The sequence below is a fragment of the Dermacentor variabilis genome, chromosome 3 (genome assembly GCF_050947875.1).
Source record: "Dermacentor variabilis isolate Ectoservices chromosome 3, ASM5094787v1, whole genome shotgun sequence".
In the NCBI taxonomy this organism is placed as follows: domain Eukaryota; kingdom Metazoa; phylum Arthropoda; class Arachnida; order Ixodida; family Ixodidae; genus Dermacentor; species Dermacentor variabilis.
In genome coordinates this window covers 66250813-66271147 of record NC_134570.1, presented here as the reverse complement: position 1 = coordinate 66271147, position 20335 = coordinate 66250813, and the positions used below count along the sequence as shown (strand labels likewise).

At 50.3% G+C, this 20335-nt stretch overlaps 1 protein-coding gene across 1 annotated transcript in view; it reads left to right on the top strand.

Moving 5' to 3' along the window:
* Positions 1 to 3497: 3497 nt before the first annotated feature.
* LOC142575779 (uncharacterized) overlaps positions 3498 to 20335 on the top strand; it is a 37956-nt gene continuing 21118 nt past the window's right edge. Inside the window, exons 1-3 of the mRNA XM_075685414.1 lie at positions 3498 to 8572; positions 15811 to 16008; positions 19864 to 20095. Coding sequence (XP_075541529.1) covers positions 3573 to 8572; positions 15811 to 16008; positions 19864 to 20095 — 5430 coding nt within the window. The 5' untranslated portion in view covers positions 3498 to 3572. The remainder of the gene's footprint in view (positions 8573 to 15810; positions 16009 to 19863; positions 20096 to 20335) is intronic.

Here is a 20335-nt window from a genome sequence, read left to right as displayed (position 1 = left end):
TGGTTCTGAGGCACGGTGCACCAGCGGTGATAATAACGGACAGAGGGACTTCCCATATGGCTACACTTCTAAAGACAGTGCTTAGCCACAGCGGCACGGCTCACGGAAAGACCACAGCCTGTCACCCGCAAACGAACGGCCTAACAGAACGCTTGAACAAGACTGTCGCCGATATGCTGAATGTGTACGTAGACGTAGATCACAAAAATTAGGATGACATTATACCGCACATCACATTCGCTCACTACACTGATCAACAGGAAACAACGCGAAAGACACCATTTAGCCCTCTTCATGGCCGTGAAGTGACGACGATGCTCGATGCGATGTTGCCACATGACTGCGGTGATAGAGGCACGGACGCTGAAGCTTTCGCTCAACGTGCTGACGAAGCGAGACAACTCGCCCGCGTCAGAATCGCCCGACAACAGGACTACGATGCTCGACGCTACAATATACGGCGCCGCCACATTACATATCAGCCAGGCGACAAAGTATGGGTTTGGCGTCCCATCCGTCGGGGAGGGCTTTCAGAAAAGCTATATATATACTCAGGCGGTACTTTGGTCCGTACAAGGTTTTACGGTGTCTCAGCGACCTGAACTATGAGGTCATCCCTGACCGTCCTGCTTCCTCCAGGGCGAGGCAACGTCCACCAGAAGTTGTGCACATTGTGCGCATGAAGCCCTATTGTTCGGATTGAAGTGCCCACACCTCGTCTGACACATCTTCCTGCCGCTAAGTGAGCATCGGGACGATACTCTCTCTGGAGGGAGGCAAATGCCACATCCATTATATACGCGGCACGTAGAGGAAGACGACCTCGCGCATTGCGGAAGAGAAGAGGTCCCTGCGCGATCGTTTTTCAGTTGGCCTGCAATTAAAGTATCCTGCCCTTTTTTATCAGTTCCTGTTGCTTGTGAATCGTGACAATATAGTACTGACATGGTATATTCGACTCATTATTACTTTCCTTGCGTTAAAGTCCAGGACCTCTACACCCTATAGGGGAAAAATACAAATACTAAGACTCTCATTTAGCACAAAAGAAAGGAATATTTAAATATATCATGCCAGAACTTCTTGAACACTGAACAATGGCGGCATTTCAACGCTTCCCCGTAAAGCGGTGTCCAGCGGACACCGTATGTATGACGACACAATACCACCGACAGTGTCTATGCGCTTAGAAATAGTTTATTTCAGCAAAAGATGATAGAATATCTTGAGGAACAATAACGGCACAATACTACCAGGATTATAACGTGTACAAAGTACTGAACATTGCATACACGACACGCTTTCGAAGATGTGTCCGAGTCCGCATGGCCTCGCTAACGTATAACGACTTAGACCAATAGAAACGCAGTTGCGCATAAACTAATCGTCGCATTATACAAAGCGGTGTTGAATGTGTACGAGTACATAAAGTTTATGTACAACGATGTGACGGGCACTTTACATAATTATGTGCTGATGCTATGAGATGTGTATATCCAAAAATCCACACGCACACGAGAGCACGCAAGCACAGAAATCATGGGCACCTACATACCATGTACATGAATGCTTTTGATGGCCTGGATACAAGAACGAGGCTGGTGGAAAATTAAGCCACACGTGTCCATCAAGTACCGACCGGAAACGGCATGACCACTGTCTAAGGAACTCCCCTTCCCCAAGGAATGACAACTCCTCGGAACGAAACGACATCATCTCAGAGCGAAGCAGCTCCAGACGTGGATGCATCGAGTGCGGCAAAGATGTCCCCCGGCAACCGCCTCGCACCGGTTACGCCACAGACATAAGGCCCCCCGCAGCAATTAAGTGTCACACGAAGCGGCCACGCACGCGGTAACCAGATATGATAAAGCGATTAACTCCAATGCCAAGGGAACCAGCAAGCACAGCCCTCCAAACTATCCAACGGCGCATTGCATATCATCACATACTTGTTGGATTATTGAAGGGGGCAGTTGGGACACAGCGAAGATGGGACCATGCCCCACCGCTCTGGTCTGTGACGCGTTGGGAGCACTTGCCACCCTAGACGCCACGTGAAACCGCGTATAGGTGACCAGGCAGAAAGGATGCCGTTATCGCACCCCACGACACATCTGTCGAACGTGCGCGGCGCGCCGGCGAAACCACAGGAAGGAGTAAGGCCGACATTGTATTCACGACACAGTTTTCGAGGAAGTGTACATCAGGACACGTACCTGTCGTACGTGGCGATAAAATGCTAGGGCCGTAGAGTAAAATGCAGGGCGTATAATACCATGCGGCCCACAATTTAAGCGTAAGCCCGGTAACAGGTAACGAATCTTTTTGCCGTGGCAGTAGCAGGCGAGTTCACGTGCTGGACACTGATCACCTTGTAACGGGCGAGGCGGACATCGCAGAACAAGCAGTCGGCAGCGAACAGACACAGTTCTGTACTACCCGACCAGAAGAAGGAACCAAAAATGGACTATAGTCCTATAGATCTATAGTAACCCGTAATGGCCGGTGGCTCTACAACGTGATAAACGTACCACACATAGCCGCAAGATATACAGACTGCACTGAGTACTGAGTAATAAGGGTAAGTAACACCCTTCAACATTCTGAATATTTCATCTTACGCATGTTGAAGGAAATTGAAAGTCACACAGAGCCTGGTACGCCATCGTAATCAAAATGCCTAAAATACGAATAGAAACGCTCTTTTGAAGACGGAAAAAGGGACTTAGGCGTGTCTGTGGGGAACTAGTGAACAAAATGACATTTTGAAAAATTCTGCCACACTTACAGTATATCTGTAGTAAGTGAAAAAGCGAACGGTACGGGATAAACTGTCTTTCTTCCCCGAGATGCAATACGAGGTCATTGGAAAAGGCTTTTGCCTTCACAGAACCTCTATACCAGGCATGTGGGAAGCCGCGCACGTAAGGCTCTCTCAGTGCTGAGCTAAGAAATGGCTTGAGACTGAGAATTAATAGTACTGGAAATAATTGAGGCTTCATCATAATCAATAGAGGGCACCCTTGACAAACACCACGAGTCACGGGGAATGGTGCATTTTGACGCCCATTAAGAAACAGTGTACTTCGGATATTTTGATAGGGATCACTACTAAGTTAAGCGCTGAGGTACTAATGATTTAAAAAATCACGAAACCTGAGATCCATTAGGTGCTGTGAGAGAAGTGCACAACGACAAAGAAGAAGTTGCATTGATCCGCTTCTGACTGCTCAGTCCCACTTCCTTTTCTTCCTCGTTTCATTAACTTTTCGTCTTGACGTTTTATTAGGCTCTCCTAAATATCACGCTTTCCTTGACGACACCTGGGAGGAGCTTTATTAACCGAAGTGATCTTGCGTATTTCGGAATAGCTTCACTAAGTCGCTCGGTTTTACAGCCGGTATGCGCCACCGTCTCTGGTCAACATCAACCGTACAACAAAAACCGTATTCGGCCGCTACGCACGGTCATCGTCATCAACCAGTCCCGAGCCCGCGTGCTTCACGTTCTCACGAGAAATCGAGAAGCGGCCGCCTAGAATTCTTGGACGCCTACGCCTCGCATCTACGATGAGCGACATCAAGGACAGATTCGCCAACGGGCGCCAGCGGCAACGCCACAGCGCCGAGCCCGCACTGCGACGGTCTCAACGCGTCGGATCACGTCACTCGTCGGCGAGCCCCGAGCGCCAGTCGAAGCGACGGCGAGACGCCCCAGAGCTCGAGCCGCACTCTCGGCGGAGTCACGCAGCCGCGACGTCCAGGGCGAGGTCACCGACTGACGGCACTCCAGCGGAGTCGACCGCGGGAGCTCGCGTCCGCCATCGCTCCGCCGCTTCACAGGCACCAGGTGCGGTGGCCCGAAAAGACAGGAAGCAGTCACTTCTGCGAGGACAGCGCAACGCCAGCCCTTCCAGGGCGAGGTACGAGATGGGCGACACCACGTGCTATGTGGCCAAGGCCGGCGACGAGGACGTTGCCGCCGCCGCCTGTGCGGAGCAGCGCTATGGTCCACCCACTGTCCCTCCGAGCGTGCAGAGCGAACGGCGCCCTGTGCCGATGGCCCGACGCCGACAGCAGCCTTCGACGGCGCCGCCCGAGCGTGATGTAGGGGTAGCCGGTGCTGCGGACGGCGTGAACTCGGATCGCTGGCCCAGTTCCAGTTCGGTCACCGTGGAGGTAAAATGTCGCGGTGCGGACCGACCTGCCGAACGCCGCAGCTCAATGGCGCCGAGCACCGCCAAGCACGGCAGGCCGCTCTCCCTGAGGGATCTTGCCGCAGCAGACGCTGCATCTTCCATAGAAATATCTTCCGCTGTGGCCCTTTCGCCTGTCTCCCCGGGAAAGCGTGCGGTCAACATTGACATCGAGTTCAGTAAGCCAACCGCGGCGGGAAGCAGCCAGGGGATGCTTTTGCGATCCATATCGATGAACGTGGAGAAGATCATCGGACGGCTGCTTGCTCCGCCGCGCTCCGACAGCCGCAGCCAGCTCGTCAGGGGCCCTCCAGGACCCCCGAGAGGAGCATATGCCCCGCCATGGCAAGTTCCAAGGGGATACATGCCCGAATGGCGCGCCGCTCAACCGGTCTGGGATCCTTATGCTAGGGCATGGCGAGTTCCAAAGGCGCGCAAGCGACGGCAGTCCATAGGCCGAGGCGAAGTCGGCGGTCAAATTCCGACTGCGGACGCTCGCGCTCGCTTTGCGGCGATTTCCAAGGAGACCAGGCCGCGTGCCGGCGCGCCCGTCGACGAGAGTGGCGGAGTTGCCCCACCCAGCGACGAATTGCTGAGACGCGAAACGATGGAAGGAGTGCCTAGCATTCTGGACAGGATGGAAGACTCGCTAACAGACGAGGTCAAAGCAGCGGAAACAGCCGCCGCTGTCAGAAGGGCTTCTGGCGGAGAGTATCTGAAGTACGAAACTGCAGGAGGCATTCCGGACATTCTGGACAGGATGGAAGAGTCACTCGTGGACCAGGTCAAGGCAGCAGAAATAGCTGCCGCTATGAGAAGAGCTTCTGGTGGAGAATCTCTGAAGCGTGAAACTACAGAGGGTGTTCAGGGCATTCTGGATAGGATGGAAGAGTCGCTCGAGGACCAGGTCAAGGCAGCGGAAATAGCTGCCGCTATCAGAAGGGCTTCTGGTGGAGAGTCTCTAAAGCGCGGAACTACAGAGGATGTTCAGGGCATTCTGGAGAGGATGGAAGAGTCGCTCGTGGACCAGGTCAAGGCAGCGGAAATAGCTGCCGCTATCAGAAGGGCTTCTGGTGGAGAGTCTCTAAAGCGCGGAACTACAGAGGATGTTCAGGGCATTCTGGGTAGAATAGAAGAGTCGCTCGCTGCTCAGGTAGACGATGATGTAAAGATTTTTGCAGAGGACAAAAAACAGAGACCTAAACGCAGGAAAAAAGGCAAGGCCGCGGCGGCAGACACCGAGATTACTTCTACTGGCGCGACAGAAACGACGAAGAAGAAAAGAAAACCTAGGAAGTATGCCCATGAAGAAGAGAAAACGGAAGTGGACGAAACCACACTGAAGTCAAAACGCCGAATATCCGGCGTTAGAGAGGCGGTGTCTTCGAGTGGTACTGGCGCAGAGAAGAAAAGAAAGAAGGGGAAAAAGTCTGCCCAAGATGAAGAGAAAACGCAGACGGAGGGAACGACGCTCTCGACAAAGCGCCGAAAATCCAGTGCCATGGGAGCGGCTTCTTCCGGCGCTGCCGGGAATAAGCCCAGAGAGATGTCGAAGCAGGCAGAGAAGACGCTGAAGAAAGAAGGCGAGGAGCAGGGCGACGCTGAAGTCTCTTCACCTGGAGCCGTCAAAAAAAAGAAAAAGAAGAAGTCGAAGAAACGCCAACAACCGGAGGACGACGCACTTCCAAAGATAGCGGAAGCCGGAGTGCTAGATGATATGATTAAGGAGGAGCTCAAAATGTTGGCCGTCGTTGAAGAGTCGCTTCCGGTTGAGGTAAAAACCGCGCCACTGGATGTCGATGGCCAAAAGCCTCCCGACGACGACGACTCCCCAGAACGTCATGCTGAAGGCGTGCATGATATTTTGGTCGACATGGAGGAGGCGCTGCTGAAAGAGGTCGAAGCAATGGAACCGGCTAGCCCACACAAAGAGGCTCCCGGCGGCGTTCCCATCGGTCGTGAAATTGAAGGGGCTCGGCAGGGTGCTGTGGACAGGAAACAGGCCGAGAAAGGGGAGACGGCGACTTACGCTGACTTGCCGCGCGAAGAAAAGCCTGAAACTGTGGCTTGGCCGGAGAAACCTTCTAAGCGTCACAAAAAGAAGCCGAAAGATAGGGACGACAGTCGTCTAGTGGAGAGCACAGCTGTCACTGCTCTGGACGTAGCGGAACGTGATAAGGCCGTGGAGTCCAGGATTGCGCCCTGGAAGACTCCAGAAGAGGGATACTATGGCATGGACAAAGCTGCTGCAAGCGCGACGGAAAAGCAGGCTGAGAAGGTGCCGGAAGGGGAAGCGATTACAGAGGTGGGAAAGAGTACGCTTGGTTCCGGCAAAGAAAGCGCGTCGAAGAAAGGGCACAAGAAAAAGAAAGCCGGCGGAAAGAAAAAGAAGTCCAAAGAGAAAGGCGACGCGGAAAAGAGCGCGCTTACATCTGTATCCGACATGCACACCGCGTCGCAGAGTGGAGCACCGAAGAAGGGGCACAAGAAGAAAGGAAAAAAGAAACACAAGGATAAGCGACATCAGCCGAAGGGTTCCGCGAAAAAAATGGAAGTGGAGACGGGTACGATCAGTCAGATTGCGCTTAAGCACCAGCGGGGTCTTCCAGCGTCGGGAGAAGAAGCGAAGCTCGACGAGCACACGGCAGCTGGAGACAAGACGGCCGAACTGACTTCGGAGCTTCCGGTGCCGAAGCGCAGCATAATGAAGGGGTCTTCCGATTCGAGGAGGAGGTCCAAACAACTCGAGAGTACGCCAGCTGTGCCGCCCACGTTCGACAGCGCTGCCTCGGGTAAAGAGCTCGAGCGCAAGCCAGCCGGAAGAAAATCTAGACAATCGCTGAGTGTACCGGCCGGAGCGCAGGAGCTGGAAGAGTACCTGGAAGCCTTCGAAGGAGCCGCTGCAATGCCGCTCATGCTGCAGTCACCCGCGAGGCGGCGGTCTGTTTCTGCACCCAGGAGTGCACTTTCACTGGAGGAGGGAGCCGTGCCTCGTGCGCCCGGTGAGGTGGACTTGGACACTGCCACCGCTCGTCATGCGGCGAAGCTTAAGAAGGCCCTCAGGGCGAAGCAGCGCAAGGCACCAGAGACCGGTACCGCTGATGAGACCACGTTCAAGTGGTCCACGTCGACGATGCCGAGCTTCGTACGCGAGATGTTCTTCTCCACGTATCGTTGGGGCATGAGCACGCCTCCGACATGCGAGCCGTCCCGCGCGATGAAGTGGTCCACCAGCCACATAGGTCGTCGAGGCTCAATCATTAGGCCCACTCCGTCGCTCGTTCCGACGCCGCCTTCGCCCGGTCGACGGGCCAGCGTTGTGCGCATTTGTCCGCAGAGCATCTCCCTCAAAGAGAGCAGGCCGCCCAAGCCGCGCGACGCGAAAAAGAAAAAGAGAAAGAAGAAACCCAAGGGCAAGTCGGTGCTCACGCCGGCGGGCGCGCTGACGAGCGCGCCTGCCACGCCATCCGTTCAGAGCCCGACGAGCAGGACGACCGGCGTCACGTCCCTCGGCACTAGCCAAACGGCATCGTTGGCGGAGCCGCTGCCCGCCGCATCCTCGGCTGCATTGCAGTACGACGCCACAGGAGCCCCCGCAGGCGCATCAGTCGAGCAGCCCGTTCCAGCAAAGGGCGAAGCTCCGCCACCAGCACAAGGGCACAAGAAGCACAAGAAAAAGCACAAGAAAAAGCACAAGGAAAAGGGCAAAAAAGACTCGAAGACGAAAAGGAGACACAGCAAGGAGAAAGTGGCCGCTGTTTTAGCAACGGGAGTTGAGGCAGCACCGATAATAGTCGCGGAGCCCAGCGTTACCGTGCAGCCGGTGGCCGAGGTGGCTCCGCGGCGTCCATCACAGCCGGAAGGCCCCGGAGTGGACACGGCGACGACCGGCCTCGATCCTAAAATGACCCAGATGTTGGCAGCAGACGTGCGCCCGTTAGTGCCAGCGGAGGGAGTCGCGGTTGGGGCTGAGACTGGGGCCAAAGGACCTGAGAAACCAGAAGACAAGACTGATTCGAAAAAAGGCAAGAAGTCTAAGGAAAAGGGCAAGAAGGGCAAGAAGAGAAAGAAGGGCAAGAAGGGCAAGAAGGGCAAGAAGGGCGAGAAGGGCAAGAAGGGCAAGAAGGGCGAGAAGAAAAAAAGGAAAAGGAAAAAGGGCGCCCGTAAAGGTGCAGGAGGAGTGGTCGTGGAGCACAAGGAGGGCAACGCGGCGCTCGTTGCCGTCTGCTGGTTCCTGCTGGCCGTGTGCATCATCATGATCGCCGTCCTGGCTTTCTATTTCATCATCGCCAAGGGACCGTCTCAGCCGGAGGATACAACGGTGCTATCCACGCTGCTGACGCCTATCGTAACGTGGGAGACAACTTTAAGCAGGTACGACGGCAGTTCCTACTTTGTACGCCAATAAGAGTCAAATTATGTTTCGCTGAAGTTTGCGTAAGTTTGTGCAGAGTCCTAAAAAAGATTCCGTAGTGGAACTCGTCCATCTTTAAGTGTAGATGTGCTGGATGAACATGCCCAGAAATTTGGGACATTGCCCCTTTAACCACATGTCGAACTTCACCACTGTGCACTAATGTCGGTCACTGGGCAGCACCTTTAATACATTATAGTTCAACCAGGCACGTACCCAGGATTTTTTTTCGGGGGGGGCCCACCACCTCCATAATCATCATCATCATCATCAGCAGCAGCAGCAGCCTGTTTTATGTCCACTACAGGACGAAGGCCTCTCCCTGGGATCTCCAATTACCCCTGTCCTGCCGCCAACCAATTCCAACTAGCACCCGCGAATTTCCTAATTTCATCGGACCATCTATAGTTTTCTGGCGTCTTCTACTGCGCTTCCCTTCTCTTGGTACCCATTCTGTAACCCTAATGGTCCAACGCTTATCTAATCTGCGCATTACATGACCTGCCCAGCTACATTTTTTTCCTCTTGATGTCAATTAGAATATCGTCTATACCCGTTCGCTCTCTGATCCAAACCGCTCTCTTTCTCTTAACGTTATGCCTGGCAATCTTCGTTCGATCGCTCTTTGCGCGTTTCTTAACTTCATCTCAAGTCTCTGCCCCATATGTCAGCACTGGCAAAATGCACTGAGTGCACGCCTTACTTTTCAATAATAATGGTAAGCTTCCAGTCAGGAGCTGGCAATGTCTGCCGTATGCGATCCAACCTATTTTTATTCTTCTGTGAATTTCCTTCTCATGATCAGGGTTCCCTGTGATTAATTGATCTAGGTAAAAGAACTCCTTCTCAGTCTCTAGTGGCCGACTGGCGAGCCTGATGTCTTGTTCCTTTGCCCGACTATTTATCATTATCTTCACCTTCTGCATATTAATATTCAACCCCACTCTTACACTCTCTCAGTTAAGGTCTCCAATCATTTGTTGTAACTCGTCTGCATTGTTGTTGAATAGAACAATGTCATCGGCAAACCGAAGGTTGCCGATGACATTGCCATCGATCTTTATTTGCCCCTGTCTTTTGATATTTGCCGTCGATCTTTACTCCTAAGCCTTCCCAGTTTAATAGCTTGAATTCTTCTAAGCACGCAGTGAACAGCTTTGGAGAAATTGTGTTTCCCTGTATGACCCCTTTCTCTATAGGTATCTCCCTGCTTTTCTTGTGTAGAATTAAGGTAGCTGTAGAACCTCTGTAGATATTCTTACGCGAAGGACGAGTCAGTAAGACGAGAAGCTATTTACAGATTATATTTACAACAACGGGTGCAGCGCTGACCGGTTAGATTCACAGCGAGAGCTCAGTTCGTTCTTCCTCCTCTTTTCTGGAGTGATGGCGCCCACGCGCCTCGTTCAAACAAACAAATACCACACGCATGTAGCAATATTTTCCAAGCTTTTTACGTGAGCGTTCTGTACTCCTTGATTGCGTAGTGCCTCTATGACTGCTGGTATCTCTACTGAATCAAATGCCTTTTCGTAATCTATATAAGCCACGTAGAGAGGCTTATTGTACTCTGCAGATCTCGCGATAACCTTAGTGATGACGTGGATGTGATCTATTGTAAAGTATCTCGTCCTGAAGCCAGCCTGTTGCCTTGGTTGACAAACTCCAGTGTTGCCCTTATTCTATTGGAGATTATTTTGGTAAATATTTTATATAATACTGGGAGCAAGCTAATGGTCCTATAATTTTTCAATTCTTTAACGTCTCCTTTTTTGTTGATTAGTATAATGTTTGCATTCTTCCAGTTTTCTGGGACCCTTGCAGTCGATAGACACTTCGTATAAAGAGCTGCCAGTTTTCCAAGCATTATGTCTCCTCCATCTTTGATTAAATCGACTGTTATTCCACCTTCTCCTCCCGCGCTCTTCACCGTTTCATTTCTTGCAGGGCCCTTCTGACCTCATCGCTAGTTATAGGAGAGTTTCTGTATCCTGTTCATTACTGTTTCTAAGTGAGGTATCGTGACTCCTCTGAGTACTTTATACAGGTCAGCTTAGAATTTTTCCGCTGCTTTTACTATATTTTCGAGATTGCTGATGACATTATCTTTTAGTGTACACATCATGGTTTGGTTTCTTTTTTACTGATTTCAGGCTGCGTTCATTTTTTACAGCTTCTTCAGTCTTTCTCATGTTATAGTTTCGAATATCAGTTATTTTCGCCTTGTTGATCAGTTTTGACAGTTCCGCGAATTGCGTAACGCTGTGCGGCTGCCAGTCCCACACAGCCGCGTAGAGCGCAGGACTCTGCGATTCTGGATGTACTGCGCTCACCGCGAAAGGTTAGAAAAACACCCAAAAAGCACAGCAGAGAAGTGGCTACGTCAGGCGGTTCGACCGATAACTGTAGAAGCGTCATTCAAAGCAAGTAATTGTTCTCCACTTCCGGCGGCGTTTTCTCTACTTCCTTTTTAAATAAAAAGATGTCGATCCATAAATATTCTCATAAACAACGGTTAACATTTTTTATTTTTCGCTTTTCCTTGCAGTTTGGTTGTTGCCTTGGCTCTCTCCCTTAGTAGATCGCATAATTTCTCAACTCCTTGCGATTTTTGTTTCCAGTTGCCAATTTTGCACGAAAAGTGCTATACAATTAGGGAAAACAGACGAGGTAACGGGCGACAGTCATCTTGCTTATGTGTTTAAGGGTTATTGCAGGATTTCATGATGGACGCACTTTAACATTATTTTATTTCCCACCTTATCTAACCCATATCACGTGTATATGGTTGCGGGCATCTGCCAGCCTCGCGGCGAGCCGTAACTCAAGGAAATAATGAAGCAAAGGGATAAGTTAAACGCAATTGGCGTTTTCTCCGGCCGCAACTCGTTCCACGAGAGTACAGACCAGCTCAGTAACAGCCGCATCCCTTTCCTGGTCCCAGGATCAGCCTAAACAATGAAGGTTGAACTAACAAAAGCAACAGCTATGCGTGTGACGGTTGAATAGATAGTGACATAAGGGTTGTGTTGGGCAATAAAAATTAATAAAAGTAACATAATTAAAATAGGAAACTAGGCGATAGTGAACAACTGAACGCATCTTGAGTTAATAGCACGGGTGCGGAATCTATGAGAAAACTGTCCTTCACATTACAAGAGATGCCGATAACTACCGCCATCGAAAAGGAGTGAAAAAGGCAGCATAATGCTGACCGATTAATAGCTGCCAAGTCTCAACATTGATCTGGCGGCGCATTAGAAATATGTGAGGAGTGGTGGCGTGGGTGGGGAGGGGGGGGGGCCGGGCCCCCCCGGGCCCCCCCCTGGGTACGTGCCTGAGTTCAACAGATAAGCCAAAATTTAATAATATACGGATTTACTGCACTTAGTGGTAACTACCCTGGTGCATTATAGCTATTTTATACCTGACCAAAACGCTGCGATAACGCAGCAGTGAAGTTACGAATAAGTGGCGTAAATCCGTATACTATTAGAAAGGAGCCCCTACTCGTCTTTTGTTAGCTGAAAGTTGTTGAAATTCGGTCGATTTTTGGAAATATTTTTTTTTTTTGAAAATGTTGCCCATCGAGCTACGGTACTGCATTGCGGTGAAGTTCGACAGATGACCGAAGGGGCAGTATCCATAATTACTTGGTGTGGGGATGCACGGTAACACGTGTAACACGTGTAAACTAGTTTTCTCCTTTCTCTTTCATGAGCGGTTCACGAAATCTCAGTGTGCAGAGCTTTTAACGGTTCTCGACAGGTAAGGCACATGGTGTATGGTTCACTTAGCAATGCGTCGATGGGAATTGGTCTATATGTAGTGTGTTCCATCTGGAACGCGGCCGCGGAGAATCATCTCATATACGTTGCCTGCGTTGGCAGCTTGTTCTAGCTCGCGACAAGCATGGAATTTGAGATCTGGAGGTGCTTGTAGTCATTATGACATGCAATCAAAGCAATCAGAGTCATGCGACAAGCTATCAGTCCATATTTAGGGGGGAAATTAAGGGGGGGGGAGAGAAAAAGAAGCAGGAGTGACACATAAGTCGATCACATAAAGCGAATTGAGTTGTTCCCTCTGTATATACGCCGGCGCGTGTAGACGAAAGATTACACAAGCGGCTGCAACACGAAGCAGAGTGTCATTGCGGGTCCCTGTCAAACGTTCGCCCTTGGTCTCGCCAGAAATTCTGTCATCAATAGTAGTAGAACAGGTAGCGTCTGAGCCAACGTTTGCGTCGTCCCTCGCAAGGCCGAGACAAATTGAACACAGTTTTCGACGGGAAAGCCCCCTTGTCGAACAAGGTCAGTGGCGTAGCCAGTATAGGTGGCACGTCCTACCACACCTCCCCCGCCTCCCTAAATAAAAATTGTGGCTACGCCACCGAGAAACAGTAGATCTCACGCATTGCCACTGACAACGGGACTATTCGTCTACGAATTTGTCCCAGCATGATGAAGACTGTAATGAGAACTTCGAATGCCTGTACAGTGGCGAAACATCCCTTGTTCCATCAATGTCGATCATTATTAAATTTCCATCTTTCTGTGGGCACCTCTATTATTCGAATGGCGTAACTTGTCTTTAAAGGTAATGTGTTTGGTGGACCTATAAAGGCAAGTCATCTCATGTAAATCATGTAATCAAGTAAAGTGGTTCTAAGAAAAATTGGGAGGTGGAATATGCTAGCGAAGCTGTCGTTGGTGCTCCCCGATTCGCCCCCAACCCATGGGCAAACTCACTTTTATTTTGATTGGTGGTCTTGATCGGCGACACACACGCGCGCGCGCACGCACGCACGCACGCACGCACGCACGCGCACACACACACACACACACACACACACACACACACACACACACACACACACACACACACACACACACACACACACACACACACACACACACACACACACACACACACACTCACACACACACACACTCACTCACTCACTCAATATCGGCGGCACACGAATGCGCGCATACAGTTTCTTGATCGCTGTGCCTTAGTGGGTGGTTTTAGCAGGACCATGTTTGTGTCACTAGCTTCATTTTATGCGACAGCTTATATGTCTCATCACTTGGATGTGCTTTTATTGTCCTGATGGATGGTAATCGTGACAATAGGTACTCACACATTCTCATATCGCTTCTGTTATGAAATGCGTAAAAAAAGCATTTCTATGCCTACCCAACGAAAAATTTGTCCGTGACGTAAGACAATAAATGGCTGATACCCCCGTAAGCAAGCAATATATATATCGTAAGCATTTATGCGGACTTCATCCTCATCTGTACAAAGTCAACATCAATCATCGGCTCGTGTTAGTTTTTTGCGTCGACGCCATTTTTCCTTCTTGGAATAAGGTATCGTCTAGACCGTGGTATTTCAAGTGGGGGAGGCGCTTTAAGATCCCTTCGACCTCAATCCACTTCAATATCTCTCCTGGAGCTACGTTCGGGACGCCGCTCACGCCAAGAGGCCGCCATGCCGCAAGCCCAGACCGCAGCGTCCGCGATCTCGGTTCAAGTGCCAGCCACCCCCACTCCCAGCCCTGCCAACAATCGGTATCGCGATCCTGAAATCTTCTCTGGCTTGATGGTGAGGACGTTGAAGACTGGCTCGACAACTACGATCGTGTCAGCGAATACAACAACTGGAACGAGACATCGAGATTAAACAACGTACCATTTTACGTCTCTAAAGTAGCCAAGACATGGTTCCTGAATCGCGAGAGGGACTCCCGTGATTGGTCGTCTTTCAGGGAGCAGCTACGGCGGATTTTTGGCACCCCCACGGTTCGTTCGGAAGTTGCGAACAAGAGGCTGTCTGAGCGCGTCCAGCACTATGGTGAGTCGTATACCTCGTACATTGAGGACATATATCCTCGCGCTTTGCCGCCGCGTCGACAGTGCCATGCCAGAAACTGACCGCGTGCGACACCTTCTTAAGGGTATAGGATCTACTGCCTTCAACGCACTGGGCGCTCAAAACCCGTCGACGGTGTCGGACGTCGTCTCCGTTTGTCAGCGCCTCGACGCCCTGCAATTAATCCGCTTGCAACCGAACTTTTCCGACAACCCCCTGGCAAACAGTATTGAGCTCCAGTCTATCATACGAGCCATAATTCGCGAGGAATTGCAAGCGCATGGCTCACCCCCTTGCAGCAGCGCTCACGTACAACCTGCTTCTGCTGACCTGCGCGGCATTATTAAGGAGGAATTGGCCTTCCTGCAGAACGCCCACCACACCAACGCTTCTCCTTGCCCACAACCTGGCCCCACCAACGCTTCACCATTCATTTGCGACCAGTTTGTGTCTCTTCTTGCCCAATGTCGTCTTCGCGCCCGTATGAACACTGAAGCCAGCCAAGACGATCGCAAACATCGGTACGATGCCGCTCACCGCGTCGTTTCATACCGCCCTGGTGACGATGTGCTCCTATGGACACCTGCACGAACACTCGGTTTATGTGAGAAGCTTGAGTCTCGATATATTGGCCCCTACAAAGTCAAAGAGCAGACCTCGCCGGTGAACTACCGCGTTACACGATTCCCGCCTGAAGGCTTTTAATCTCCGTTCCACTGTCTAATGTGCGGCCAGGCTGGCCGCTTCCGTCCACGGGGGAAATTAGTGTAAGCAGTTATGCGGACTTCATCTTCATCTGTACAAAGTCAACATCAATCATCAGCTCGTGTTCGTTTTTTGCATCGACGCCATTTTTCCTTCTTAGAATAAAGCGTCGTCTCGACCGTGGTATTTCAATATATATATATATATATATATATATATATATATATATATATATATATATATATATATATATATATATCTTGAAAATGGTGCCTATCTTGATCTTGAAAATGGTGCCTATTTATAACTATATACAGTCTACTGAAAACGCTTATCTAAGTGATGTGACATACAAGCTTTTGCATAGAATGAAGCTATTCTGCATAAAATTGGGGAACTGACCTTTTGCTTAAACAGCTTCGCTAAACGAACAGCTTCGCTATAAATAAGATGTATATTTCGTGCGCTAGAGGAAACAACGTCCATTGTCGCGATTACTGGCTCAAAGACGAGCTCGTCGCAGTTCTCAGTGCTCTTCTGGAATTTTCTGTACATTTCGCGATTCGCACGGGGTCCGCTCAACGTCTGACAGCGTAAAAATTTACGCGCGCAGTCGATCGTCCACCGGAGGAGCGGGAACGCCTAGTACAGAGCCGGGTAGCCGGACGACCCCTGCGAAACCACCACCACCACTACCACCACTACCACCACCACCACCACCGCTGCCGCCGCCGCCGCCGGGGGTAACGATAGGCGCCGGCGTGTACGAGTGTTCGACATCGTTCTGCAATAGCGAAGCGGCCTACCTCAGGTTTTGTTGCAATTTTTCTCTGAGTCGCACCTTCCCGATGGCCACCCGAGAGAAATATCGTCATATTAGTAGAACGTAGGGCAAACTGGAATCCCAAACAAGTTGTTATCCATTAGAACGAAAAGTTCGGCCCTTGCACAGGGCGATCCGTCGACGTTGCGTGTCGTGTCGCCGCATGCAAGAAGTGCGAGCGGCGGCTTCCGCCGGCTACCGTGATTGCGTAACATAGCAGCGCACAGGACGCCCGCTTTGATCTGAATTCGCGATTGCGGGTTGCACTCCATTGTGACAGCAAGAAAGAAACGGTGAAATTTACCTTCGCTATCTAATCTCACTCTGAACACAAAGTATTGGCAATGTTTTATTATTATTGAGATTAGCTGTTTGTTTACACGCTGGTTTCACGCTGCAGAAATTTGCACCGTGGACTTAAGACGCCTATTCCACATCGCTGTTCTCATTGAGGGCCCTATAACGTAGAACTATTCCAATCTGCTGACCTTAAATTTGCGTAACCGCCGACGCAAGCATCGGGCGGTGACCCGCAGGGTTGTCTGAAGAGACCAATCAAATGCTCTACTCATTTATAAGAGGTCACTTTTGTTTCCTTTAAAAACAAATGACATCACTCGCCTACATTGAGCGGCTTATTTAATTGGCTGACAAGAGGCGAGGATCACGTTCAAGTGGGGAGGGATTCGATGGGGCCGAGCCAGTGCACTGAAAATCGATAACCGGTGAAAGAGGGTGATGCCAGGGTCTGCGATTGGTCCGCTTTTTGTTAATTTACTTGAGGTGGCTCGACGAAAACCGCGGCGACATGCAACGGAAGGATAAGAATGCCGCAAAAACGGATCCTCAGCAAAAAGAGTTGGCAGAGCGAGGTCGTAAACGTGCCGAAAGTGCTTGAAAACGTTACATGGCCACGCAAGAAGGTTTATTGTACGCAAATAAACCCATGCTCTCCGGCAGGTGTGAGTAGCCAGTGCCTGAGCGATCGGCGGCATCCATCTTCTATTCCTTACGGAACGGGGCAGCCTGCATGCTGCTATTCAGAAAAAAAAAAAAAACGGTTTTGTTCTGCTTATTAATGCATCTGTAACGCGTACACGTCACTTAGACGCGGTGAGTTTTCGCGGTTTTGTGAGGTCGCGTGCCAGGCAGCTGAAGTGGGCGCAGCCCGAAAACTTTTGACCAATAGCCGAGGGTTAATGGCTAAAAGGCGTCGAATCAGAAATAACTTTTTTTTTGTTTGTTCTGTCCAATGATGCATAATCAGGGTGTACGCGTCATATCAGATGGGAAGCTATCGCGATTTTCGTGACGTCGAGTGACGGGCGAAGTGGGGGGGGGGGGGGGGGAGGTTCAAAATAGTTTTTGGCCATTCGTGGAGGGCTGATTGCAGAATTGGAATAGAAAAATTTGGAATAGCTTTACGTTATAGCGCCCCAGTAATGTCGGTGATGTGCAGCAGAATAGCTATGGAAGCCATAAAATTAGTTGTCAAATTGGGTCGATAATATATATATATATATATATATATATATATATATATATATATATATATATATATATATATTGGAGGAACTACAAAATGGTTCAGCCCAGGCAGACGCCTAGAGAATCTTTGTACTACCTAAGCGCATAGAGATTTCATTAGCTCAAAATAAACCTTTATAGATAGGATTTCTAGATTTTAAGGAAGCTTACGACAAAGTAGGCGGGGAATTGCTATGGGTTATTTTCAAGCACGAGGGCATAGATGACGATTTCGTGTAGCTGCTAAAGGACAACCGAGTACAAATCAGGGAAGACCAGGAACTCAAAGAACTAGTAGACATTCACCGAGTACTGAGGCAAGGATTCCCTCTTTCTCCATTGCTACCCACGCTTTATGTTAACGGCATAGAAATAGGACTAGAAAATTGGGAATTCGGTTCTGATTTATCTTTCATCCGTAATGGGCAAAGGTTACAGCATAGAGTCCCCTGGGCTGATGCATTCGGACGACGCTGTGCCACTAGCGAATAATCCAAGCGGTTTAAGGACATGCGCACCTGCGAATACGTGTGGTAAAGAAAAAACATCCACTGTAGGCCTTAATTTTAACTGGGAAAAAATGGGGAAATACAGAATTTAGTGAAGAGACGAGTAATGCCGTGGTGTGAGATCAACAAGTCGACATCCAACATCGGCGGACCTTCAGAAATACACTTTGGCGGAATACAACGACTACCAAAGCTCACTAGTGAACAGCTGGCGTCAGTTTCGGTTGTCACCGCTCATCACTGACGGACGGCAAATCCGGCGATATCATTTGATTCTTGACTTGCTGGGAGTCATTTGCTTACAAAATTTTTATGCTATAGTGCGGCGTAAACGTGGGCGGCATGCTTTGTTCTCGAGCGCGGCAGGAGGTGACAGCCACGCCTCTTTTCGCTACAACATACGCACATTAGTTCGCAAGAAGGTCCGTCGAAAATCGCAACGTCGCCGGAGCGCGAAAATTTAAACTAATTCTGAAAACGAAGTGCCTTCACGAATTACTGGATGGCCTTTAGTAGATAAGAAACGGCTCCAACGTGTCGAAATCGTCAATCTAAAGCGTCGATCACCGGTGATCGGTTTGCGAGAGTTAAGGCGTGGTAACGAAATAGTCAAGCGGCCTAGGTATCATAGGCATCTGGCGCTCGTCGCTTCCACGGTGTAAAAGAAACAGCCGCGTGATTTGCAAATTTTCACCGAAATGTGGGGGTGCTCGCAACCTGACACATCGTGGAGAGGAGAAAAAGAGAGGGTTTGGAGCATATATAGTTCTCGGCGCGCGCGGCAGGCATCTATGTATATATAGCGAAGAAGAGTCCATCACTGCCGCGGTGACAACCGTCATGCTTGCAGCTCGCGTAGACGCGCCAAAGTTCCCTGCGGCAATTTTTGTATATATACTCTTATCAGTATGTATCCTCTTATCAGCCGAACGACAGTAAAAACATGCAGATGCAACCCACATGTTTGATGGTGAGAAGCGTATACATTTCGTGAAGCGTTAAATAAATGCCATGCAACCGATTATATTCTACAGAGCGTTTTGCACCATAGCGATTAGCCTGGCAGATGTAATGACTACGGAGAGGCGCGGAGACCCCCACTAAGTGACCGCGCATTATACTGTCTCCGGTATTGGCACCCTGTGCTATATGATACTGAATACTGTATCTAGGTTCGGCGCGCAGGTTAGGGCGGGATGATCTTGGAGATAACGCAACAGTAAACTGCACTTACACGGCGAAAGACCGGCCAAGCAGGTTTGCCAAATCCCTATCCCTAGGAAAGTATATAGGCCAAATCCCTATCCCTAGGAAAGTGTAGAAAGGTTTGTTTTATTAAAGGAATTGTGCTCTTGATGACTCGTATTAGTTGCAATGAAGCTATTTAGGTGCCATCCGTCTTATCGCCGAGTAATTCCGTAATAAACAAGGCCAGTGGGCTGGACACTCAGCGTAGTCAGCGTAGTAAAGTTAGTATGGTGCTGTCCCGCGTGCAACCCACTCTGCAAGTCGAGTCGTCGCAATCTGAAAACTAGTGGCTGAGTGGTAGGGTCTCCGTCTCACACTCCGGAGACCCTGGTTCGATTCTCACCCAGCCCATCTTGCAAGTTGTTTTTTATTCATGAAGTGCCTGCCTGGATTTATCGCTCACGGCCAACGCCGCCGACGCCGACACCGGCTTTTCTGCGACACGAGCTCCTTAACGCTGTCGCGTTAAAAGTCCGGGAGGGTTCGCCAGACAAAACTTCGCTCCAAACTCCTTTACCTAGGGACTTTATTCAAAGCGGCTGCACTGCCCCGTCTGCAGTTCGTTGATGGACCACGCAAAGACACCTGCGTGCGTCAACTTCTACGAGCACGTGTGCGGTCGCTGGGCGGAGGTCCACCGCGTTCCGCGGGGCCCCGGCGCGTTCGTCTCGACCGACAGCCTGCTGCAGGACGAGCTCCTGCGCGCGTTGCTGGCGACCGCCAAACTCTCGAAAGAGCCGGACATCATCCACGCCACCGGCGTATATGAAGCCTGCACGCAGCGCCACAAGGTGCGTCTGCACTGGATACACATGGCAGCCCGCCCAGAACACCGTGGGCAGCTTTCTGTGACAATCAACGAAAGCTATACAGGGGCGGAGCTTCTGCATTTTTGTTACTGCGCCGCGGTCAGGTAGTTCGGCAGCGCTTTCGGGAGGCTACTTGTGGACATCGCCGAATTCCACCATATTGTAAAATTCTGCAATGCGGCATGTTGAGAGCCAATCGGAGAGGCTGTGTAGCAGCTAGCC